At 39.7% G+C, this 21276-nt stretch overlaps 3 protein-coding genes across 5 annotated transcripts in view; 2 read left to right on the top strand and 1 right to left on the bottom strand.

Moving 5' to 3' along the window:
- LOC115331324 overlaps window positions 1-21276 on the top strand; it is a 264070-nt gene that overhangs the window by 75591 nt on the left and 167203 nt on the right. The window lies entirely within an intron of this gene.
- LOC115322923 lies at window positions 1647-16550 on the top strand. Its single transcript, XM_029983287.4, has 3 exons — window positions 1647-14488; window positions 15135-15215; window positions 15281-16550. Exons 1-3 carry the CDS (start codon window positions 14440-14442, stop codon window positions 16411-16413), a joined length of 1263 nt encoding a protein of 420 aa, XP_029839147.2. The 5' UTR covers window positions 1647-14439; the 3' UTR covers window positions 16414-16550.
- Window positions 17294-20156, bottom strand: LOC115329384. The gene has a single exon (XM_040502362.2). The coding sequence runs from the start codon at window positions 18565-18567 to the stop codon at window positions 17419-17421; it is 1149 nt and encodes a 382-aa protein (XP_040358296.2). The 5' UTR covers window positions 18568-20156; the 3' UTR covers window positions 17294-17418.

Genomic DNA, 21276 nt, shown 5'->3' with positions numbered 1-21276 from the left:
GTGTGGTGGCCCTTTCGTGCTTTCAATGTTATGACCGACCAGCATGGCTTGCACTCTCGTGTGACAGCTTGGCAGCGGTTCGAGTTTTCATTGAAATGCAGGATTGCAAATCGAGTCCTGCAAGATGGTTACATTTCACTGATGGTAAAGTGTGCCACAAACAGAGTGGTTGTTCTGGCATCAATCCAATTCCATTATCTGATCATTAGGAAGTGACTTGGGTTTGTCGCATTGTAACCAATGGACTGGATGAAAGTGTCTAAACGAGGGAAATGTGATTGTAAATTGGTTGACTTGCTTTGCAAGCATGCCTTCTGGGCTGACAGCCTGGGACTTTGGGGCGAAGTCTATCAGGACGCTATGGAACGCCTCCAAGGCATATGTCTGGCCATGGGAAGCCCAGAAGGATGTGTTTTAAAGTCTTTAGATACTGATACTCTTCCATTGTTTAATAAACACATTTTAGAACATCCATTTTTATACACATTTCTTTAGCCTCTCACCCAGACTCACCGCCCTTGAAAGCAGATAAACAGTTTAAAAATATAATCATCGTAAAGTTTATTTTCAGTTTCAAATATTATAATCATCACCAAAATTCACGAGATATCGAATAAAATGCACTTTTGGAAAGATGAAAAGCTTTTATTCAGTCAACAAAACAAAATATTTGTAGAAACGATTAAGACTTTACTGTAATATTTGCAAACAATAATTCAGGTAATTTTTGAATTACAAATTCGTTGAAATCTTTACGTGAAAAAGTTGTTTCACCGACGAGACAAATTGTTTTCAACTTGGGTAGCTTTTCGGCAATCGTGGATAACACCATTGGGGTGATATTTTGAATCTGTCGAATTGACAAATGTTCCAGATGCCGAAGTTCTCTACAGACATAGTCAATCGTCTTGTCAGTGCAGTCGGATCCGTCCATGATATCCATTACTCTACAGGCTTTGAAATTATCACAAATATCACTAATAAATTCGTCGTTACACACCATGCTGTTAAAGGTACGAATATATCTGCACTTTGGGTCCATTTTGTCGTCTGTAAAATGCATAGTAAATAGCATATCGTCATCTTTACAGAAGAATCGATGTAGTTTATTAATGTCAACTCTACCTACGAAGATATCCAAAGCGAATTGAAGAGGGATGCAATCCTGTCGCACGAAACATCCTGGCAACACGTTTGTTGGAGCTACAGGTTTCGGAATTTTGGCATCACTTTTGTCTGTGTGCATATAATTAATAGCTGTTTTACAATTTCCTTTACAGTAAGATTTCAAGTCTTCATACGAACAAGTACAGATGATCTTTGTGTACCCCATCTTTGGCTTATATGAAAAAGTCAGTCAGTCAGAGTTTTAAGAGTAAGCTTGGTGCTTACTGTAGTTATATACCCCCCTTTTTTACCGTTTACAAATATGAAATCTTTTTAATTTCATCGTTTTTTGCACATTTTTCTTGGTGCAAGTTTATTTCAATATCTATTTCAAAACAAAACGAAAACATAAAAATATGCACGATATTAAAGTACTTACCTTTTTTATACTTTTAAAATATATAGAATGAGAATTCTCATTTAAGTAAAACAAAATATACTTTTCAACAAGTGAGCGATGTTTATTGAATCAAAACAACAACATAATACATTAGTAAAGTTCATTTCATTCACATATTAAACAAACAACAGAAATTCAATGAATAGTACAGTAGGCATAGTCCAGTTCCGGTTGGTTTTGAGCGAAGCTGTAAAAGTCGAAATCGGTAATATTTGAACAACCGACTATGCACAGTGTCTTGAGTCTCAGGTTAGCACTTGTTAAAACAGACAATGCAGTTGCATCAACTTGTTTGCAATTATAAATTGCCAAATGTTTCAAGTTTGCTTCCTTTTGAGCAATCATTTCGATCCCCTTGTTCGTTATTTTTTGGGCATGGGACAGGCTCAAATATTTCAGATTTGGCAACTTCCTGACAAGCACTTCAACACATTCATCTCTAAAATCATTGAAGATGAAAGAAGCATCGACATATTCGATGTGTTCTGGCAAATGTTTGATCCATCTGAAATCGGTCACAAACACGCGACTAATGTTCCTTGTGGTCAAACGCTTAATGACACTATTTTTGGGTGCACCGTCTAGATGCATCATTATAGGATTGCCCTCCCAAAAATCATTCAACCGATAACAAATGTCTTTTCATGACGTGAATAAGTGGACAGAACATCCAGCATCCAGTATGTTAAGATGGCGGAAAACTTCTTGAGTCTCGGCAACGGAGATGTCGTGGTCAACGAGTCCGCTGCGTACATATGCGCCGTACATTGGAAACATCTCGTTTCGGCCGTTGCAGAAAGGTGGATTCTACGAGTATAAAAAAGTCAAATTAGATTTTTATGCACTCCTACTATGATTTTCAAAAAAAAATCCAAATCACTCACCCAATCCACTCCAAATGTAAGATCTCCCTCGGAATACCAATCCATGTCCACACGTTATTTCGCAAAGTCATAAAGTAGTCGTAAAAATGATTTTTGGAAGTCTATAAGAGTTTGGGTGTGATTCGAAGTGTTGTTGGTGTTGTGACAAGGACAATCATCATCCTTCTCACCCCCAAATATTTTAACCAACCACAAGCTAGTATACCCCCCCTCCCCCCCAAAGCCATCTACCAATTATGTACATTTTTCTTTCAAAGTAGAACCTGTATTGACAAAAGTTAAGTGGTCGAAAGAAGGAATTTTACTCACCCCCAAATATTTTAACCAACCACAAGCTAGTATACCCCCCTCCCCCCCAAAGCCATCTACCAATTATGTACATTTTTCTTTCAAAGTAGAACCTGTATTGACAAAAGTTAAGTGGTCGAAAGAAGGAATTTTACTCGTAATCTGCGACGTCTGGGGAAGCCTGGGAGAGGAGAGTCCCTGTGATAAGAGGATTTCTCCCTCTTCTCTCGCGGTTGCCCGAGAGCTGACGGGAAACTCTTCCCGGGCATGCGCTGTGAGCAGTTAGCACAAATATGGCGTCCAGTGAATACCACCTATGTAGTACCGCTCGTTGGAATTAGCTACAGCATGAGCAATGTCAAGTGGTGAACGACACCCAAGAGCACAGCGTGCGTTTACACCTCTGTGAACTTGAGGTCAAACTTGGTCAAGTTTACGGCTGCTGGGGAACCCTTGTTGTCATTGATGTCATCCGGCGGGTCGAGGATCGGGCTGAGGGGCTGCACGGGTGCTCGTGAGGGCCTGTTGTAGCAGGTTGGCAGCTGGCAGAACGTCTCCTCGCACGTATGACACGATGGCAACACCGTCCACTACTGCCCACGCCGGTCGGGGCCGGTTCAGCACCACGTGCAGGGCTCGGATTGCATCCAAGTCCAGGGTCCGGTGGAGTTCTCGGCACCCCAGGGGCGCACTAGGGGTTGATGGCCTCGAGATGTCAGAGAAGCACGGGGGGGTGCATATGTGCGTACGTGCTTGCTTCGGGAAAGGGATTTGGCCCTTGGGGTACACCTAGGGTGCTCTTGGTTGCCGCTGGGGGGTTGGTATGATAACATTCCTAGGCTCTCTGGGCAAGGCATTCACACTGCAGTTGGTGTTATACTCACTGTAAGTTGGATCCGTAATGTCTGGTCGTGCTGTGTGGTGGCCCTTTCGTGCTTTCAATGTTATGACCGACCAGCATGGCTTGCACTCTCGTGTGACAGCTTGGCAGCGGTTCGAGTTTTCATTGAAATGCAGGATTGCAAATCGAGTCCTGCAAGATGGTTACATTTCACTGATGGTAAAGTGTGCCACAAACAGAGTGGTTGTTCTGGCATCAATCCAATTCCATTATCTGATCATTAGGAAGTGACTTGGGTTTGTCGCATTGTAACCAATGGACTGGATGAAAGTGTCTAAACGAGGGAAATGTGATTGTAAATTGGTTGACTTGCTTTGCAAGCATGCCTTCTGGGCTGACAGCCTGGGACTTTGGGGCGAAGTCTATCAGGACGCTATGGAACGCCTCCAAGGCATATGTCTGGCCATGGGAAGCCCAGAAGGATGTGTTTTAAAGTCTTTAGATACTGATACTCTTCCATTGTTTAATTAACACATTTTAGAACATCCATTTTTATACACATTTCTTTAGCCTCTCACCCAGACTCACCGCCCTTGAAAGCAGATAAACAGTTTAAAAATATAATCATCGTAAAGTTTATTTTCAGTTTCAAATATTATAATCATCACCAAAATTCACGAGATATCGAATAAAATGCACTTTTGGAAAGATGAAAAGCTTTTATTCAGTCAACAAAACAAAATATTTGTAGAAACGATTAAGACTTTACTGTAATATTTGCAAACAATAATTCAGGTAATTTTTGAATTACAAATTCGTTGAAATCTTTACGTGAAAAAGTTGTTTCACCGACGAGACAAATTGTTTTCAACTTGGGTAGCTTTTCGGCAATCGTGGATAACACCATTGGGGTGATATTTTGAATCTGTCGAATTGACAAATGTTCCAGATGCCGAAGTTCTCTACAGACATAGTCAATCGTCTTGTCAGTGCAGTCGGATCCGTCCATGATATCCATTACTCTACAGGCTTTGAAATTATCACAAATATCACTAATAAATTCGTCGTTACACACCATGCTGTTAAAGGTACGAATATATCTGCACTTTGGGTCCATTTTGTCGTCTGTAAAATGCATAGTAAATAGCATATCGTCATCTTTACAGAAGAATCGATGTAGTTTATTAATGTCAACTCTACCTACGAAGATATCCAAAGCGAATTGAAGAGGGATGCAATCCTGTCGCACGAAACATCCTGGCAACACGTTTGTTGGAGCTACAGGTTTCGGAATTTTGGCATCACTTTTGTCTGTGTGCATATAATTAATAGCTGTTTTACAATTTCCTTTACAGTAAGATTTCAAGTCTTCATACGAACAAGTACAGATGATCTTTGTGTACCCCATCTTTGGCTTATATGAAAAAGTCAGTCAGTCAGAGTTTTAAGAGTAAGCTTGGTGCTTACTGTAGTTATATACCCCCCTTTTTTACCGTTTACAAATATGAAATCTTTTTAATTTCATCGTTTTTTGCACATTTTTCTTGGTGCAAGTTTATTTCAATATCTATTTCAAAACAAAACGAAAACATAAAAATATGCACGATATTAAAGTACTTACCTTTTTTATACTTTTAAAATATATAGAATGAGAATTCTCATTTAAGTAAAACAAAATATACTTTTCAACAAGTGAGCAATGTTTATTGAATCAAAACAACAACATAATACATTAGTAAAGTTCATTTCATTCACATATTAAACAAACAACAGAAATTCAATGAATAGTACAGTAGGCATAGTCCAGTTCCGGTTGGTTTTGAGCGAAGCTGTAAAAGTCGAAATCGGTAATATTTGAACAACCGACTATGCACAGTGTCTTGAGTCTCAGGTTAGCACTTGTTAAAACAGACAATGCAGTTGCATCAACTTGTTTGCAATTATAAATTGCCAAATGTTTCAAGTTTGCTTCCTTTTGAGCAATCATTTCGATCCCCTTGTTCGTTATTTTTTGGGCATGGGACAGGCTCAAATATTTCAGATTTGGCAACTTCCTGACAAGCACTTCAACACATTCATCTCTAAAATCATTGAAGATGAAAGAAGCATCGACATATTCGATGTGTTCTGGCAAATGTTTGATCCATCTGAAATCGGTCACAAACACGCGACTAATGTTCCTTGTGGTCAAACGCTTAATGACACTATTTTTGGGTGCACCGTCTAGATGCATCATTATAGGATTGCCCTCCCAAAAATCATTCAACCGATAACAAATGTCTTTTCATGACGTGAATAAGTGGACAGAACATCCAGCATCCAGTATGTTAAGATGGCGGAAAACTTCTTGAGTCTCGGCAACGGAGATGTCGTGGTCAACGAGTCCGCTGCGTACATATGCGCCGTACATTGGAAACATCTCGTTTCGGCCGTTGCAGAAAGGTGGATTCTACGAGTATAAAAAAGTCAAATTAGATTTTTATGCACTCCTACTATGATTTTCAAAAAAAAATCCAAATCACTCACCCAATCCACTCCAAATGTAAGATCTCCCTCGGAATACCAATCCATGTCCACACGTTATTTCGCAAAGTCATAAAGTAGTCGTAAAAATGATTTTTGGAAGTCTATAAGAGTTTGGGTGTGATTCGAAGTGTTGTTGGTGTTGTGACAAGGACAATCATCATCCTTCTCACCCCCAAATATTTTAACCAACCACAAGCTAGTATACCCCCCCTCCCCCCCAAAGCCATCTACCAATTATGTACATTTTTCTTTCAAAGTAGAACCTGTATTGACAAAAGTTAAGTGGTCGAAAGAAGGAATTTTACTCACCCCCAAATATTTTAACCAACCACAAGCTAGTATACCCCCCTCCCCCCCAAAGCCATCTACCAATTATGTACATTTTTCTTTCAAAGTAGAACCTGTATTGACAAAAGTTAAGTGGTCGAAAGAAGGAATTTTACTCGTAATCTGCGACGTCTGGGGAAGCCTGGGAGAGGAGAGTCCCTGTGATAAGAGGATTTCTCCCTCTTCTCTCGCGGTTGCCCGAGAGCTGACGGGAAACTCTTCCCGGGCATGCGCTGTGAGCAGTTAGCACAAATATGGCGTCCAGTGAATACCACCTATGTAGTACCGCTCGTTGGAATTAGCTACAGCATGAGCAATGTCAAGTGGTGAACGACACCCAAGAGCACAGCGTGCGTTTACACCTCTGTGAACTTGAGGTCAAACTTGGTCAAGTTTACGGCTGCTGGGGAACCCTTGTTGTCATTGATGTCATCCGGCGGGTCGAGGATCGGGCTGAGGGGCTGCACGGGTGCTCGTGAGGGCCTGTTGTAGCAGGTTGGCAGCTGGCAGAACGTCTCCTCGCACGTATGACACGATGGCAACACCGTCCACTACTGCCCACGCCGGTCGGGGCCGGTTCAGCACCACGTGCAGGGCTCGGATTGCATCCAAGTCCAGGGTCCGGTGGAGTTCTCGGCACCCCAGGGGCGCACTAGGGGTTGATGGCCTCGAGATGTCAGAGAAGCACGGGGGGGTGCATATGTGCGTACGTGCTTGCTTCGGGAAAGGGATTTGGCCCTTGGGGTACACCTAGGGTGCTCTTGGTTGCCGCTGGGGGGTTGGTATGATAACATTCCTAGGCTCTCTGGGCAAGGCATTCACACTGCAGTTGGTGTTATACTCACTGTAAGTTGGATCCGTAATGTCTGGTCGTGCTGTGTGGTGGCCCTTTCGTGCTTTCAATGTTATGACCGACCAGCATGGCTTGCACTCTCGTGTGACAGCTTGGCAGCGGTTCGAGTTTTCATTGAAATGCAGGATTGCAAATCGAGTCCTGCAAGATGGTTACATTTCACTGATGGTAAAGTGTGCCACAAACAGAGTGGTTGTTCTGGCATCAATCCAATTCCATTATCTGATCATTAGGAAGTGACTTGGGTTTGTCGCATTGTAACCAATGGACTGGATGAAAGTGTCTAAACGAGGGAAATGTGATTGTAAATTGGTTGACTTGCTTTGCAAGCATGCCTTCTGGGCTGACAGCCTGGGACTTTGGGGCGAAGTCTATCAGGACGCTATGGAACGCCTCCAAGGCATATGTCTGGCCATGGGAAGCCCAGAAGGATGTGTTTTAAAGTCTTTAGATACTGATACTCTTCCATTGTTTAATAAACACATTTTAGAACATCCATTTTTATACACATTTCTTTAGCCTCTCACCCAGACTCACCGCCCTTGAAAGCAGATAAACAGTTTAAAAATATAATCATCGTAAAGTTTATTTTCAGTTTCAAATATTATAATCATCACCAAAATTCACGAGATATCGAATAAAATGCACTTTTGGAAAGATGAAAAGCTTTTATTCAGTCAACAAAACAAAATATTTGTAGAAACGATTAAGACTTTACTGTAATATTTGCAAACAATAATTCAGGTAATTTTTGAATTACAAATTCGTTGAAATCTTTACGTGAAAAAGTTGTTTCACCGACGAGACAAATTGTTTTCAACTTGGGTAGCTTTTCGGCAATCGTGGATAACACCATTGGGGTGATATTTTGAATCTGTCGAATTGACAAATGTTCCAGATGCCGAAGTTCTCTACAGACATAGTCAATCGTCTTGTCAGTGCAGTCGGATCCGTCCATGATATCCATTACTCTACAGGCTTTGAAATTATCACAAATATCACTAATAAATTCGTCGTTACACACCATGCTGTTAAAGGTACGAATATATCTGCACTTTGGGTCCATTTTGTCGTCTGTAAAATGCATAGTAAATAGCATATCGTCATCTTTACAGAAGAATCGATGTAGTTTATTAATGTCAACTCTACCTACGAAGATATCCAAAGCGAATTGAAGAGGGATGCAATCCTGTCGCACGAAACATCCTGGCAACACGTTTGTTGGAGCTACAGGTTTCGGAATTTTGGCATCACTTTTGTCTGTGTGCATATAATTAATAGCTGTTTTACAATTTCCTTTACAGTAAGATTTCAAGTCTTCATACGAACAAGTACAGATGATCTTTGTGTACCCCATCTTTGGCTTATATGAAAAAGTCAGTCAGTCAGAGTTTTAAGAGTAAGCTTGGTGCTTACTGTAGTTATATACCCCCCTTTTTTACCGTTTACAAATATGAAATCTTTTTAATTTCATCGTTTTTTGCACATTTTTCTTGGTGCAAGTTTATTTCAATATCTATTTCAAAACAAAACGAAAACATAAAAATATGCACGATATTAAAGTACTTACCTTTTTTATACTTTTAAAATATATAGAATGAGAATTCTCATTTAAGTAAAACAAAATATACTTTTCAACAAGTGAGCGATGTTTATTGAATCAAAACAACAACATAATACATTAGTAAAGTTCATTTCATTCACATATTAAACAAACAACAGAAATTCAATGAATAGTACAGTAGGCATAGTCCAGTTCCGGTTGGTTTTGAGCGAAGCTGTAAAAGTCGAAATCGGTAATATTTGAACAACCGACTATGCACAGTGTCTTGAGTCTCAGGTTAGCACTTGTTAAAACAGACAATGCAGTTGCATCAACTTGTTTGCAATTATAAATTGCCAAATGTTTCAAGTTTGCTTCCTTTTGAGCAATCATTTCGATCCCCTTGTTCGTTATTTTTTGGGCATGGGACAGGCTCAAATATTTCAGATTTGGCAACTTCCTGACAAGCACTTCAACACATTCATCTCTAAAATCATTGAAGATGAAAGAAGCATCGACATATTCGATGTGTTCTGGCAAATGTTTGATCCATCTGAAATCGGTCACAAACACGCGACTAATGTTCCTTGTGGTCAAACGCTTAATGACACTATTTTTGGGTGCACCGTCTAGATGCATCATTATAGGATTGCCCTCCCAAAAATCATTCAACCGATAACAAATGTCTTTCCATGACGTGAATAAGTGGACAGAACATCCAGCATCCAGTATGTTAAGATGGCGGAAAACTTCTTGAGTCTCGGCAACGGAGATGTCGTGGTCAACGAGTCCGCTGCGTACATATGCGCCGTACATTGGAAACATCTCGTTTCGGCCGTTGCAGAAAGGTGGATTCTACGAGTATAAATAAGTCAAATTAGATTTTTATGCACTCCTACTATGATTTTCAAAAAAAAATCCAAATCACTCACCCAATCCACTCCAAATGTAAGATCTCCCTCGGAATACCAATCCATGTCCACACGTTATTTCGCAAAGTCATAAAGTAGTCGTAAAAATGATTTTTGGAAGTCTATAAGAGTTTGGGTGTGATTCGAAGTGTTGTTGGTGTTGTGACAAGGACAATCATCATCCTTCTCACCCCCAAATATTTTAACCAACCACAAGCTAGTATACCCCCCCTCCCCCCCAAAGCCATCTACCAATTATGTACATTTTTCTTTCAAAGTAGAACCTGTATTGACAAAAGTTAAGTGGTCGAAAGAAGGAATTTTACTCACCCCCAAATATTTTAACCAACCACAAGCTAGTATACCCCCCCTCCCCCCCAAAGCCATCTACCAATTATGTACATTTTTCTTTCAAAGTAGAACCTGTATTGACAAAAGTTAAGTGGTCGAAAGAAGGAATTTTACTCGTAATCTGCGACGTCTGGGGAAGCCTGGGAGAGGAGAGTCCCTGTGATAAGAGGATTTCTCCCTCTTCTCTCGCGGTTGCCCGAGAGCTGACGGGAAACTCTTCCCGGGCATGCGCTGTGAGCAGTTAGCACAAATATGGCGTCCAGTGAATACCACCTATGTAGTACCGCTCGTTGGAATTAGCTACAGCATGAGCAATGTCAAGTGGTGAACGACACCCAAGAGCACAGCGTGCGTTTACACCTCTGTGAACTTGAGGTCAAACTTGGTCAAGTTTACGGCTGCTGGGGAACCCTTGTTGTCATTGATGTCATCCGGCGGGTCGAGGATCGGGCTGAGGGGCTGCACGGGTGCTCGTGAGGGCCTGTTGTAGCAGGTTGGCAGCTGGCAGAACGTCTCCTCGCACGTATGACACGATGGCAACACCGTCCACTACTGCCCACGCCGGTCGGGGCCGGTTCAGCACCACGTGCAGGGCTCGGATTGCATCCAAGTCCAGGGTCCGGTGGAGTTCTCGGCACCCCAGGGGCGCACTAGGGGTTGATGGCCTCGAGATGTCAGAGAAGCACGGGGGGGTGCATATGTGCGTACGTGCTTGCTTCGGGAAAGGGATTTGGCCCTTGGGGTACACCTAGGGTGCTCTTGGTTGCCGCTGGGGGGTTGGTATGATAACATTCCTAGGCTCTCTGGGCAAGGCATTCACACTGCAGTTGGTGTTATACTCACTGTAAGTTGGATCCGTAATGTCTGGTCGTGCTGTGTGGTGGCCCTTTCGTGCTTTCAATGTTATGACCGACCAGCATGGCTTGCACTCTCGTGTGACAGCTTGGCAGCGGTTCGAGTTTTCATTGAAATGCAGGATTGCAAATCGAGTCCTGCAAGATGGTTACATTTCACTGATGGTAAAGTGTGCCACAAACAGAGTGGTTGTTCTGGCATCAATCCAATTCCATTATCTGATCATTAGGAAGTGACTTGGGTTTGTCGCATTGTAACCAATGGACTGGATGAAAGTGTCTAAACGAGGGAAATGTGATTGTAAATTGGTTGACTTGCTTTGCAAGCATGCCTTCTGGGCTGACAGCCTGGGACTTTGGGGCGAAGTCTATCAGGACGCTATGGAACGCCTCCAAGGCATATGTCTGGCCATGGGAAGCCCAGAAGGATGTGTTTTAAAGTCTTTAGATACTGATACTCTTCCATTGTTTAATTAACACATTTTAGAACATCCATTTTTATACACATTTCTTTAGCCTCTCACCCAGACTCACCGCCCTTGAAAGCAGATAAACAGTTTAAAAATATAATCATCGTAAAGTTTATTTTCAGTTTCAAATATTATAATCATCACCAAAATTCACGAGATATCGAATAAAATGCACTTTTGGAAAGATGAAAAGCTTTTATTCAGTCAACAAAACAAAATATTTGTAGAAACGATTAAGACTTTACTGTAATATTTGCAAACAATAATTCAGGTAATTTTTGAATTACAAATTCGTTGAAATCTTTACGTGAAAAAGTTGTTTCACCGACGAGACAAATTGTTTTCAACTTGGGTAGCTTTTCGGCAATCGTGGATAACACCATTGGGGTGATATTTTGAATCTGTCGAATTGACAAATGTTCCAGATGCCGAAGTTCTCTACAGACATAGTCAATCGTCTTGTCAGTGCAGTCGGATCCGTCCATGATATCCATTACTCTACAGGCTTTGAAATTATCACAAATATCACTAATAAATTCGTCGTTACACACCATGCTGTTAAAGGTACGAATATATCTGCACTTTGGGTCCATTTTGTCGTCTGTAAAATGCATAGTAAATAGCATATCGTCATCTTTACAGAAGAATCGATGTAGTTTATTAATGTCAACTCTACCTACGAAGATATCCAAAGCGAATTGAAGAGGGATGCAATCCTGTCGCACGAAACATCCTGGCAACACGTTTGTTGGAGCTACAGGTTTCGGAATTTTGGCATCACTTTTGTCTGTGTGCATATAATTAATAGCTGTTTTACAATTTCCTTTACAGTAAGATTTCAAGTCTTCATACGAACAAGTACAGATGATCTTTGTGTACCCCATCTTTGGCTTATATGAAAAAGTCAGTCAGTCAGAGTTTTAAGAGTAAGCTTGGTGCTTACTGTAGTTATATACCCCCCTTTTTTACCGTTTACAAATATGAAATCTTTTTAATTTCATCGTTTTTTGCACATTTTTCTTGGTGCAAGTTTATTTCAATATCTATTTCAAAACAAAACGAAAACATAAAAATATGCACGATATTAAAGTACTTACCTTTTTTATACTTTTAAAATATATAGAATGAGAATTCTCATTTAAGTAAAACAAAATATACTTTTCAACAAGTGAGCGATGTTTATTGAATCAAAACAACAACATAATACATTAGTAAAGTTCATTTCATTCACATATTAAACAAACAACAGAAATTCAATGAATAGTACAGTAGGCATAGTCCAGTTCCGGTTGGTTTTGAGCGAAGCTGTAAAAGTCGAAATCGGTAATATTTGAACAACCGACTATGCACAGTGTCTTGAGTCTCAGGTTAGCACTTGTTAAAACAGACAATGCAGTTGCATCAACTTGTTTGCAATTATAAATTGCCAAATGTTTCAAGTTTGCTTCCTTTTGAGCAATCATTTCGATCCCCTTGTTCGTTATTTTTTGGGCATGGGACAGGCTCAAATATTTCAGATTTGGCAACTTCCTGACAAGCACTTCAACACATTCATCTCTAAAATCATTGAAGATGAAAGAAGCATCGACATATTCGATGTGTTCTGGCAAATGTTTGATCCATCTGAAATCGGTCACAAACACGCGACTAATGTTCCTTGTGGTCAAACGCTTAATGACACTATTTTTGGGTGCACCGTCTAGATGCATCATTATAGGATTGCCCTCCCAAAAATCATTCAACCGATAACAAATGTCTTTCCATGACGTGAATAAGTGGACAGAACATCCAGCATCCAGTATGTTAAGATGGCGGAAAACTTCTTGAGTCTCGGCAACGGAGATGTCGTGGTCAACGAGTCCGCTGCGTACATATGCGCCGTACATTGGAAACATCTCGTTTCGGCCGTTGCAGAAAGGTGGATTCTACGAGTATAAATAAGTCAAATTAGATTTTTATGCACTCCTACTATGATTTTCAAAAAAAAATCCAAATCACTCACCCAATCCACTCCAAATGTAAGATCTCCCTCGGAATACCAATCCATGTCCACACGTTATTTCGCAAAGTCATAAAGTAGTCGTAAAAATGATTTTTGGAAGTCTATAAGAGTTTGGGTGTGATTCGAAGTGTTGTTGGTGTTGTGACAAGGACAATCATCATCCTTCTCACCCCCAAATATTTTAACCAACCACAAGCTAGTATACCCCCCCTCCCCCCCAAAGCCATCTACCAATTATGTACATTTTTCTTTCAAAGTAGAACCTGTATTGACAAAAGTTAAGTGGTCGAAAGAAGGAATTTTACTCACCCCCAAATATTTTAACCAACCACAAGCTAGTATACCCCCCCTCCCCCCCAAAGCCATCTACCAATTATGTACATTTTTCTTTCAAAGTAGAACCTGTATTGACAAAAGTTAAGTGGTCGAAAGAAGGAATTTTACTCACCCCCAAATATTTTAACCAACCACAAGCTAGTATACCCCCCCTCCCCCCCAAAGCCATCTACCAATTATGTACATTTTTCTTTCAAAGTAGAACCTGTATTGACAAAAGTTAAGTGGTCGAAAGAAGGAATTTTACTCGTAATCTTTAGGAAAGATTAGTTAGGATGATCCCTTCCTTGACAATCAACATCCTCCTCACCCACCAAATATTTTAACCAACCACAAACCAATAGACTACCCCCTCCTCTCATCTTCCAAACTCCATCCACCAATTGTGGCCACTTTTAGAGATAATATTTTACGAAGACTAATAAGATTATTCGTTTCCCAGTTTGCTCCCAAAAATAGGCAAAAACATTTCCTCGCGTTTATCTTTGAAAGACGCGTGTCGATGTGCATTTCTTATCAACTACTTCCACTACTGCATTATTTTATCAATGACCTTTTTGTGCGATTGACTTATAACAATAGCCAAGATTTTTGCGACTAATGTGCTTTTAGAAACACATAAATACTGGAAATACCACCAAGGCCAAGACACAAAAATGGATTTCCACACTGCATAGACCTCGAACATGAACGGTGCTGAGGTCTCTCTGCAAAAACAAGTCAACAGAATGCAAGGTGAATATTTTTTTACACTACATATGTACGAGTGGATGTTTTTTTTTTAATTTAGTTAGTTAGTTAGAGTTTTGCGAGTAAGGAATTATGGCTGGTAGGAGGGGCTGCCGCACAAGTACCATGGCCACCACACCCTTCTTGTTTAGATATTACTGTTTAAAATTTCATTTCCATCTGTTTATTTAAATATAGCAGGATGTTGTCCATCTGACAGCGTGAGAAACTACAGTAAGATGTGACATTGAAAATGCATATACTTACCACACCCCATCTTTTTCCTTTAATGTAGACATAAGAGAGCAAGGGGGGGGGGGGGGGTCACAAGGCATGGACGTGTTTTATGTTACTTCGGATATAAGGTTACACACTTCGAGACGGGATGTTCTTCACATGACATATTTATTTTCTCAAAGATTACCGTTAAAAAAATAACAGTATGTCTCCACCACCATTAGTGTTGTTTTTACTTTTTCGAAATAACGGATGTTTTTCGCGCTTAAGAAACAGTGCCTGCTTAACATCGATAACTTCTCCTTCTCGCAGAATCTCAACTCTCTCTATATATACAGCTATAGTAGAACGTGACCATGTGCTTTTCCACACAAAACCTCCACCCACACTCAATATTGCCTTACTCTGATGCTAGACGACGGATCCAGCTTCGACGAATACAAAGTCCTTGCGGAGCTTTTTGCCGGAGTATCCTACGACGAGGAAAAGATGCGAGGTAAGAGTTCTACTTTTTTAAAGAGTGTGTAAAAGAAACTTTATAGCTTTATTTTTATCGCGCAGGTGTGGATGCTATCATGGAAGATGCTATCATGGAAGTTGTTCCCGAAACAGAATGTTCTTGTGCTGATGGCCAAGTGGAGAACGACAACCATAACCATAATTTGCAGAAAGCTGTTTTACAAGAACTTAGAGAATTGCTCACGGCAATGTCAAAAACAGTTGAGCCCAATGCGCAAACCATGAAGGATAGCATCAACGACAGCGTCAACATAAATAAGACGCCTGCCAAAGACGATATCTTCATCGCAAACACAGATCTTAGAGAATGCCTGCTCGTCGGAGATTCCAATAGTTCTACGATAAGCGCAAACGGCGATTACATCCACAGCGAAGACGAATGTATACCTGAAGGTGTCGAATTCGCGAAAATTGAAGATTCGAACCACGAAGATCTCAGCAAAGTCACAATGTACAACATTGAACAGGCTGTTGCACGATGTGATTTTACTAGTACCCCCGCCATCAACATGGATTACGGTGATAGTGCCGTTGACGATGCATCCTTTCCAGACTTTTGCAACAAGTCGAAAGGCACTCAATTGCCAGCCGGGACTTTCATACGTACTCACCGTAACATCATTCCGCTCAAAAAAGCCGAAAACGTCTTTAGACACATGATAAATTTTAACAATCCGTGTCTTATTCACGGCAGTGTGAACTGGGATAATATCCTCGAGTTATTTTCCCTAACTACAGAAAGTGTCGAATTGTCTAAAAACACTGAAACGCCTACCCTATCGTGCACAAGATTAATCCTGAACTCCATAGAGTATATTGAAAATCTGTCAAAAGATGTTGAACACCTAAAAATAACCATTACTAATTTATCAGATACTCTCTTGCACAAAATAGTAACCAAAGCGCCAAGATTAGTTTCTCTCGAAATTGCCGATGCTTCGATGTTGTCCTCTCAATCCCTGCAACATGTGTCGTGTTCTTTAAGGGAGTTGCAACATCTAGTCATTTATCAATACTTTCGAATGACTAACAAAGGAATACGCTACTTGGGGCGATCTAACATGAAATTAAAAACTCTCTGTCTAATTGGTGACAAAGTGAATGAAAAAACTTTTCACAGAATTGTCAGAAACCACAGAGAACTCCTTTGTGCATTCTGTAATGTGATCGAATGAGTCCCCTACATTTTTTTCTGTATATATCAGCCACACATTCTGTACAAATGCATTGAATGATTTTCCTTTTATATGTATAGTATTGAACAAGTGTCTTTTTTACTTTGAACATGTAATAAAAACTATATATCGAAAAGTTCTTGATTCTGTTTTATTTATATTAGTTCTTTATCAATATGAAAATACTGATAACAAAAATATAAAAACATACCTGGAGATGTGGCGTATACACTCCCCCTCTGGGATGGCATGCCCCCTGGTGGCATGTATGCGTCCACCTGGCGGTAAGAAAGGCAATGCGATCCTAGCGACGCTTTTTATCCGTGCGCCGAACGGACTGACTAGAAATGAGTGGAGCAGAGCGACATAGGAAAAGTTACCCTAGCGGCGGCCATGGCGTCAACGTTGCGACTTCTGGTGGCAACATAGCGATCTTGGCGGTATCTCGTGGCGGTCTGAAACATTTATAAACACGTCCTGATAGGGGAGTCGGTTTACTATCTCTCAACACCTCACGTCATATAGATAAAAAGAAATATGAAAAAACATAGCATATTCTCCACTGACGACTAGCCTAAGAATGTGTAAATAAACCAGACTTTATTACACCCCCCTCACGTGTTGTTTTTGTCTGCGATTGTTCAGGACGTCCTAATAAAAAAGAAATGTTTTTTTTTGCTTGATGAGAATTTGTTCCCCCACGAGAGTTTTTTCAATGCCAAAATAACAACCTATAATCTTCTACACAATGTTTTAGTTTAATGTATATGACGCTATTCCCTTAATCGCAAGGTGACTAACGAAGTATAGTAAATAAAGATTTCATTTCAGTTATGAAAGAACGAATGTTTGCTGTTGATTGATCGTTTTATTCACACAATCATAATACACTCCATTATAAAATATTTCAATAGATGTAAAAACAAACCATAGTATACAAAATTTCCATAATGAAATGATGTAACATAACATTGCAAAAAACCATTACATTATAGAACAATGCAATCAAATAGTACAATATGCACAAAGAAGTTGCTTCTGGATATGAATAAGTCTTTGGAAACTGTTAAACTTCATGTTCTTGCTTCCGATTAAACAAAGCGTTCGAAGCGTAGGACGCGCAGCTGCGAGACACATCAATGCTACATTTGTCATCAGTTTACAATTCCTAATGTACAAATGTTCCAAATTAAATTTGTTAGCAATCATTCCCATCGCCTTGTTTGTTAGCAATGAACCGTCTTGGATATGAAGCAATAAAAGATTCGGAAATGTAGCTGCAATTATCTGCAAAGTCTGTTCATCTACTTGCAGCATTGCCGACAAATAGATATAACGCGTAGTTGTTGGAGTGTCGACCAACTCCAAAACGTTTGTTATAAACTTCAAATTGTCATGTTCGTTAGAATCCAAAAACAAATTAGTCATATCACACCAATGACTTTCTGGATGTTGCAAGCATAAATTAATGCACTCTACATGCTGCATAACCAACAGGGAAACCTCAAATGGAATACAATTTTCGTGAGTACGTATAAAACTTCCAAGTGGTAACGAATTAACAGAAATACCAGAGCAAGTTGGCTCCGCCTCCTCATCGTCGTCGTCGGCGACATCAGACCCATCGTCGTCGTCATCCTCATCATCCTCAAGGATGTTGTCAGTCTCGGAAGCAGCAGCAAACGCACCGTCCATTTTGTCGGTGATGGGACGTACCTCTTCGTCGAAGACCTTACGAAGTGATTGCAGGTCTCCATTGCACGATGATGGTTCGCAGATAGAAGTTTCCTTCGTCATGGCGATAGCAGTGGCATAGTCCCTTTTGTAGGTGGCAGGAATCTTTTCTTCTTTCTTGTCCTTGATGGTGGGGCTACGAGGTGATTGTAGATCCCAACAGGATGGATCAGGAGTAGAACGGCCATCTTCGTCCATAGCGTTAGTAGTAGTCACCGCATCGGTATCATGATCTCTTTTGTAGATGGTAGGAACCTGTTTGGTGGGTGGGCTGTCAGGTTCTTGTAAACTCCACGAATACGATGGTGATGGACCGGGAGTAGACAGCGTATCTTCATTCATAGCAGCAGTTGTAGCGAAGGCTACTTTTGCAGAACGCTTTTGTGGCACAGAATAAGATTTCTTGCGAAGTTGTTCCATGTCGATGTTATGGGATGTGTGTTGTGGTGGTGGGTGGTGGTTATATATCCACTTTTTCCTTCGCCTGTGGTAAGGGTATAGTTACCTTTCCACTCTTTCTGTAATGTTGACATAAATAAGCCATTGCAAAAGAAACCGTTTCATATTTTTATCTCTTCGCACATTCTCTCTCTCTCCCTCCCCTCTCTCTCGCCCTATCTCTATATTTCTTTCACAACTACAAACTAAGCAGCGGTGCGAACGGTACAATAAGAACATAACATATTTGTCATTCTATGCATGACCATTTCAAAAGGAAATGATTTTACATCTCCTCCTGAAAACGCCATTGTTCTCAATTTATCTTCTAATTCGAATAAATCGAATATGCTACTAATATCAAAATGTGTATACCGTTCTATAGATAAATGTTCCAATCGTGAAAAGTTTCTCGCAAAATTTAAGCAAGCTCTATTTGTCAACATTGATCCATCCCTAATCTCTAATAAAGAAAGAAGTGGAAATTTGGCAACTATAATTTGTAATTGATCGTCTGTGATGGGGGTATCGTTAGTAATTGTTAACATATTTATATTCTTTGGTAACTTGAAAATAAAATCGGGTTTAGTCGATATATGTAATGTAGGGTCGATAGTGATGTCAGCCCCTATAAATTCAACATGTTTCACATTCGTATAAAATAAGTCAACTATTTCTCGAAAGTGGCCTTCATCATTCTTCAATCGTGTAAATACGTTTTTTACGAACTCGTATGGAATAAAATTGTTACGAAGTCGATAGTAACATCCAGGAAATACAAATTCTCTAGCTAAATTAGGACGATAATATTTATACTCATCGTTAAACGATGAGAAACACATTATCTAAAATTAAATTTAAATATGCAAAAAATGCTTAGCTGCACCGTTTCAGAAATATTTATTGTTAATTATGCAATATTTATATCTTTGAAAAACAATTAGGCAGTTCTATTTTTGGAAATTCCTTTCATTTTTATTTCTGCACTCATTCAGAATAATCTGGCAGCGAGGGTATACACAAGTGTATATATAACAACGTCGAAGTCGGAAACCTTTCTCGTCACCTGCCCATGCCAGCTAATTGGGGCTAGGCTAACCTAGGTGACGTAAAACCTTAACGGCGCACCACCACCACCACCACCACGGAAACCTTTCAACTGGGTCCTCAGACTCTACAATTTGTTGTACTACCGTGGATTCTAATTTCACTGCATCGGAATGTGTCTAACATCCATGAATATACGGTAGATATTTTGTTTTCAATGAAATGTGTTTTAAATACTGAGGGAAATGGGATTTCTAGTCTATTTTTTTGAAGCTAATGTTTTTGTGGTTTTTTCTTCCAAAAAATGCAGACTTGCCATATCTTTTATATGCGGATGAAGATATGATGTGGCAATTGGACACTGGTGAAACTCAAGATCAAGCAGCGTCCTATACCATCACTTTTCCAAACTCGTGACACCTTCAAGACATCCAACTCCCACAAATCAAGATAAAAAAAGGATATCGATTTACAATACTATATAGTGTTAAAGTCTAGCGGAAACTGGTAAAAATACCATGTTGGCATAAGAATATCTAGTAGTTTCTACTTTTTTCTTTTATGCGATCTCTAAGATATTGATATTGTTTTACAAATGGAAAAAATGGACTTTCGTGAAAAAGACGATAACACTTTACCGAAATGTAATGGACTACAGTCGGCAAACCTTCCAAAAGGGTGTTTTCTTGCACGTAATAGCTCAATTTTATGTGCGGAAGAAGTTATGAGACACGTTTTTATGGGAAACCAACATTGTGATTTGCATTGTTTCACTTTATGGTCAGATATTATAGATTCTTTTAAAATTAATGTTAATATTGGATTCGTAATTTTAGACGACACAAAGGAATGTTCTGCGGATATATTAGTTATGTTAAAGAATGAAAAAACGAAGAGAGTTGAACTTTGTTCTCCTAATTGGATTCCTCATTTACCTAGTCACATCAGACGTCTCTTCATCTATGGAGGAAAATGGTTAAACGATAACTTATTATATGACATAATTCTTAAAGTACCCAATATATCGACGCTAGAAATCGAAAATGGGTCGAAATTGACTAATAATGCAATTCAATTCCTAATAACGAAATGTAGATATTTAGAACATTTTTACATAAATTCGTGTGAAAAAATAACTGATGTGACACTGTTATCGTTAGCAAATGCATCTGCACACCTTAAAACAGTGTGTTTAATATGTAATAGTGTACCGTTTCGATACGATGCTTTCAAATGTTTAATTGCAAAACAGTCTAGTATTTTGTTTGCATTTTGTACGGTGCAATAAAATCAAAAGTTGTGTTAAAGTATACATACATCTTTTTATTTGTCGTATAATATCTCGTTTTTCTTGGAATAAATATATCAAAACATTCCAATAGATATTTTACATTCTTCGTTCTTTGCATTCATTCCAGTAAAGGTGCAACATTCGTCAATTACATCATCGGTAAAGATAACCAAACGTCGCAACTTGTTACAAGATGCCACAAAAAACCAAATTTCATCTCTGCTTGGTTGTGTAACAACACTAATGTGTAGCGTTTCTAGATTGTGAGAATGTCCATGAATTTCTTTAAGTGTGTCAAAACACACTGCATGAGTTCCCATGAGATGAAGAAATATTAGGCGAGAACCTAAAGA

Source organism: Ixodes scapularis, unplaced genomic scaffold (assembly GCF_016920785.2).
Source record: "Ixodes scapularis isolate PalLabHiFi unplaced genomic scaffold, ASM1692078v2 PGA_scaffold13__105_contigs__length_92229423, whole genome shotgun sequence".
NCBI lineage: Eukaryota > Metazoa > Arthropoda > Arachnida > Ixodida > Ixodidae > Ixodes > Ixodes scapularis.
This window is presented reverse-complemented; position numbering and strand designations above follow the sequence as displayed.

Excerpts from the sequence above, each read along its gene's own strand:
- LOC115329384 (XM_040502362.2), bottom strand. The coding sequence starts at position 18,567 with ATGGAACAACTTCGCAAGAAATCTTATTCTGTGCCACAAAAGCGTTCT.
- LOC115322923 (XM_029983287.4), top strand. The coding sequence starts at position 14,440 with ATGAACGGTGCTGAGGTCTCTCTGCAAAAACAAGTCAACAGAATGCAA. Across the intron at positions 14,489-15,134 it reads ACAAGTCAACAGAATGCAAG|ACGACGGATCCAGCTTCGAC; the intron begins GTGAATATTTTT and ends CTCTGATGCTAG. Across the intron at positions 15,216-15,280 it reads CGACGAGGAAAAGATGCGAG|GTGTGGATGCTATCATGGAA; the intron begins GTAAGAGTTCTA and ends TTTATCGCGCAG.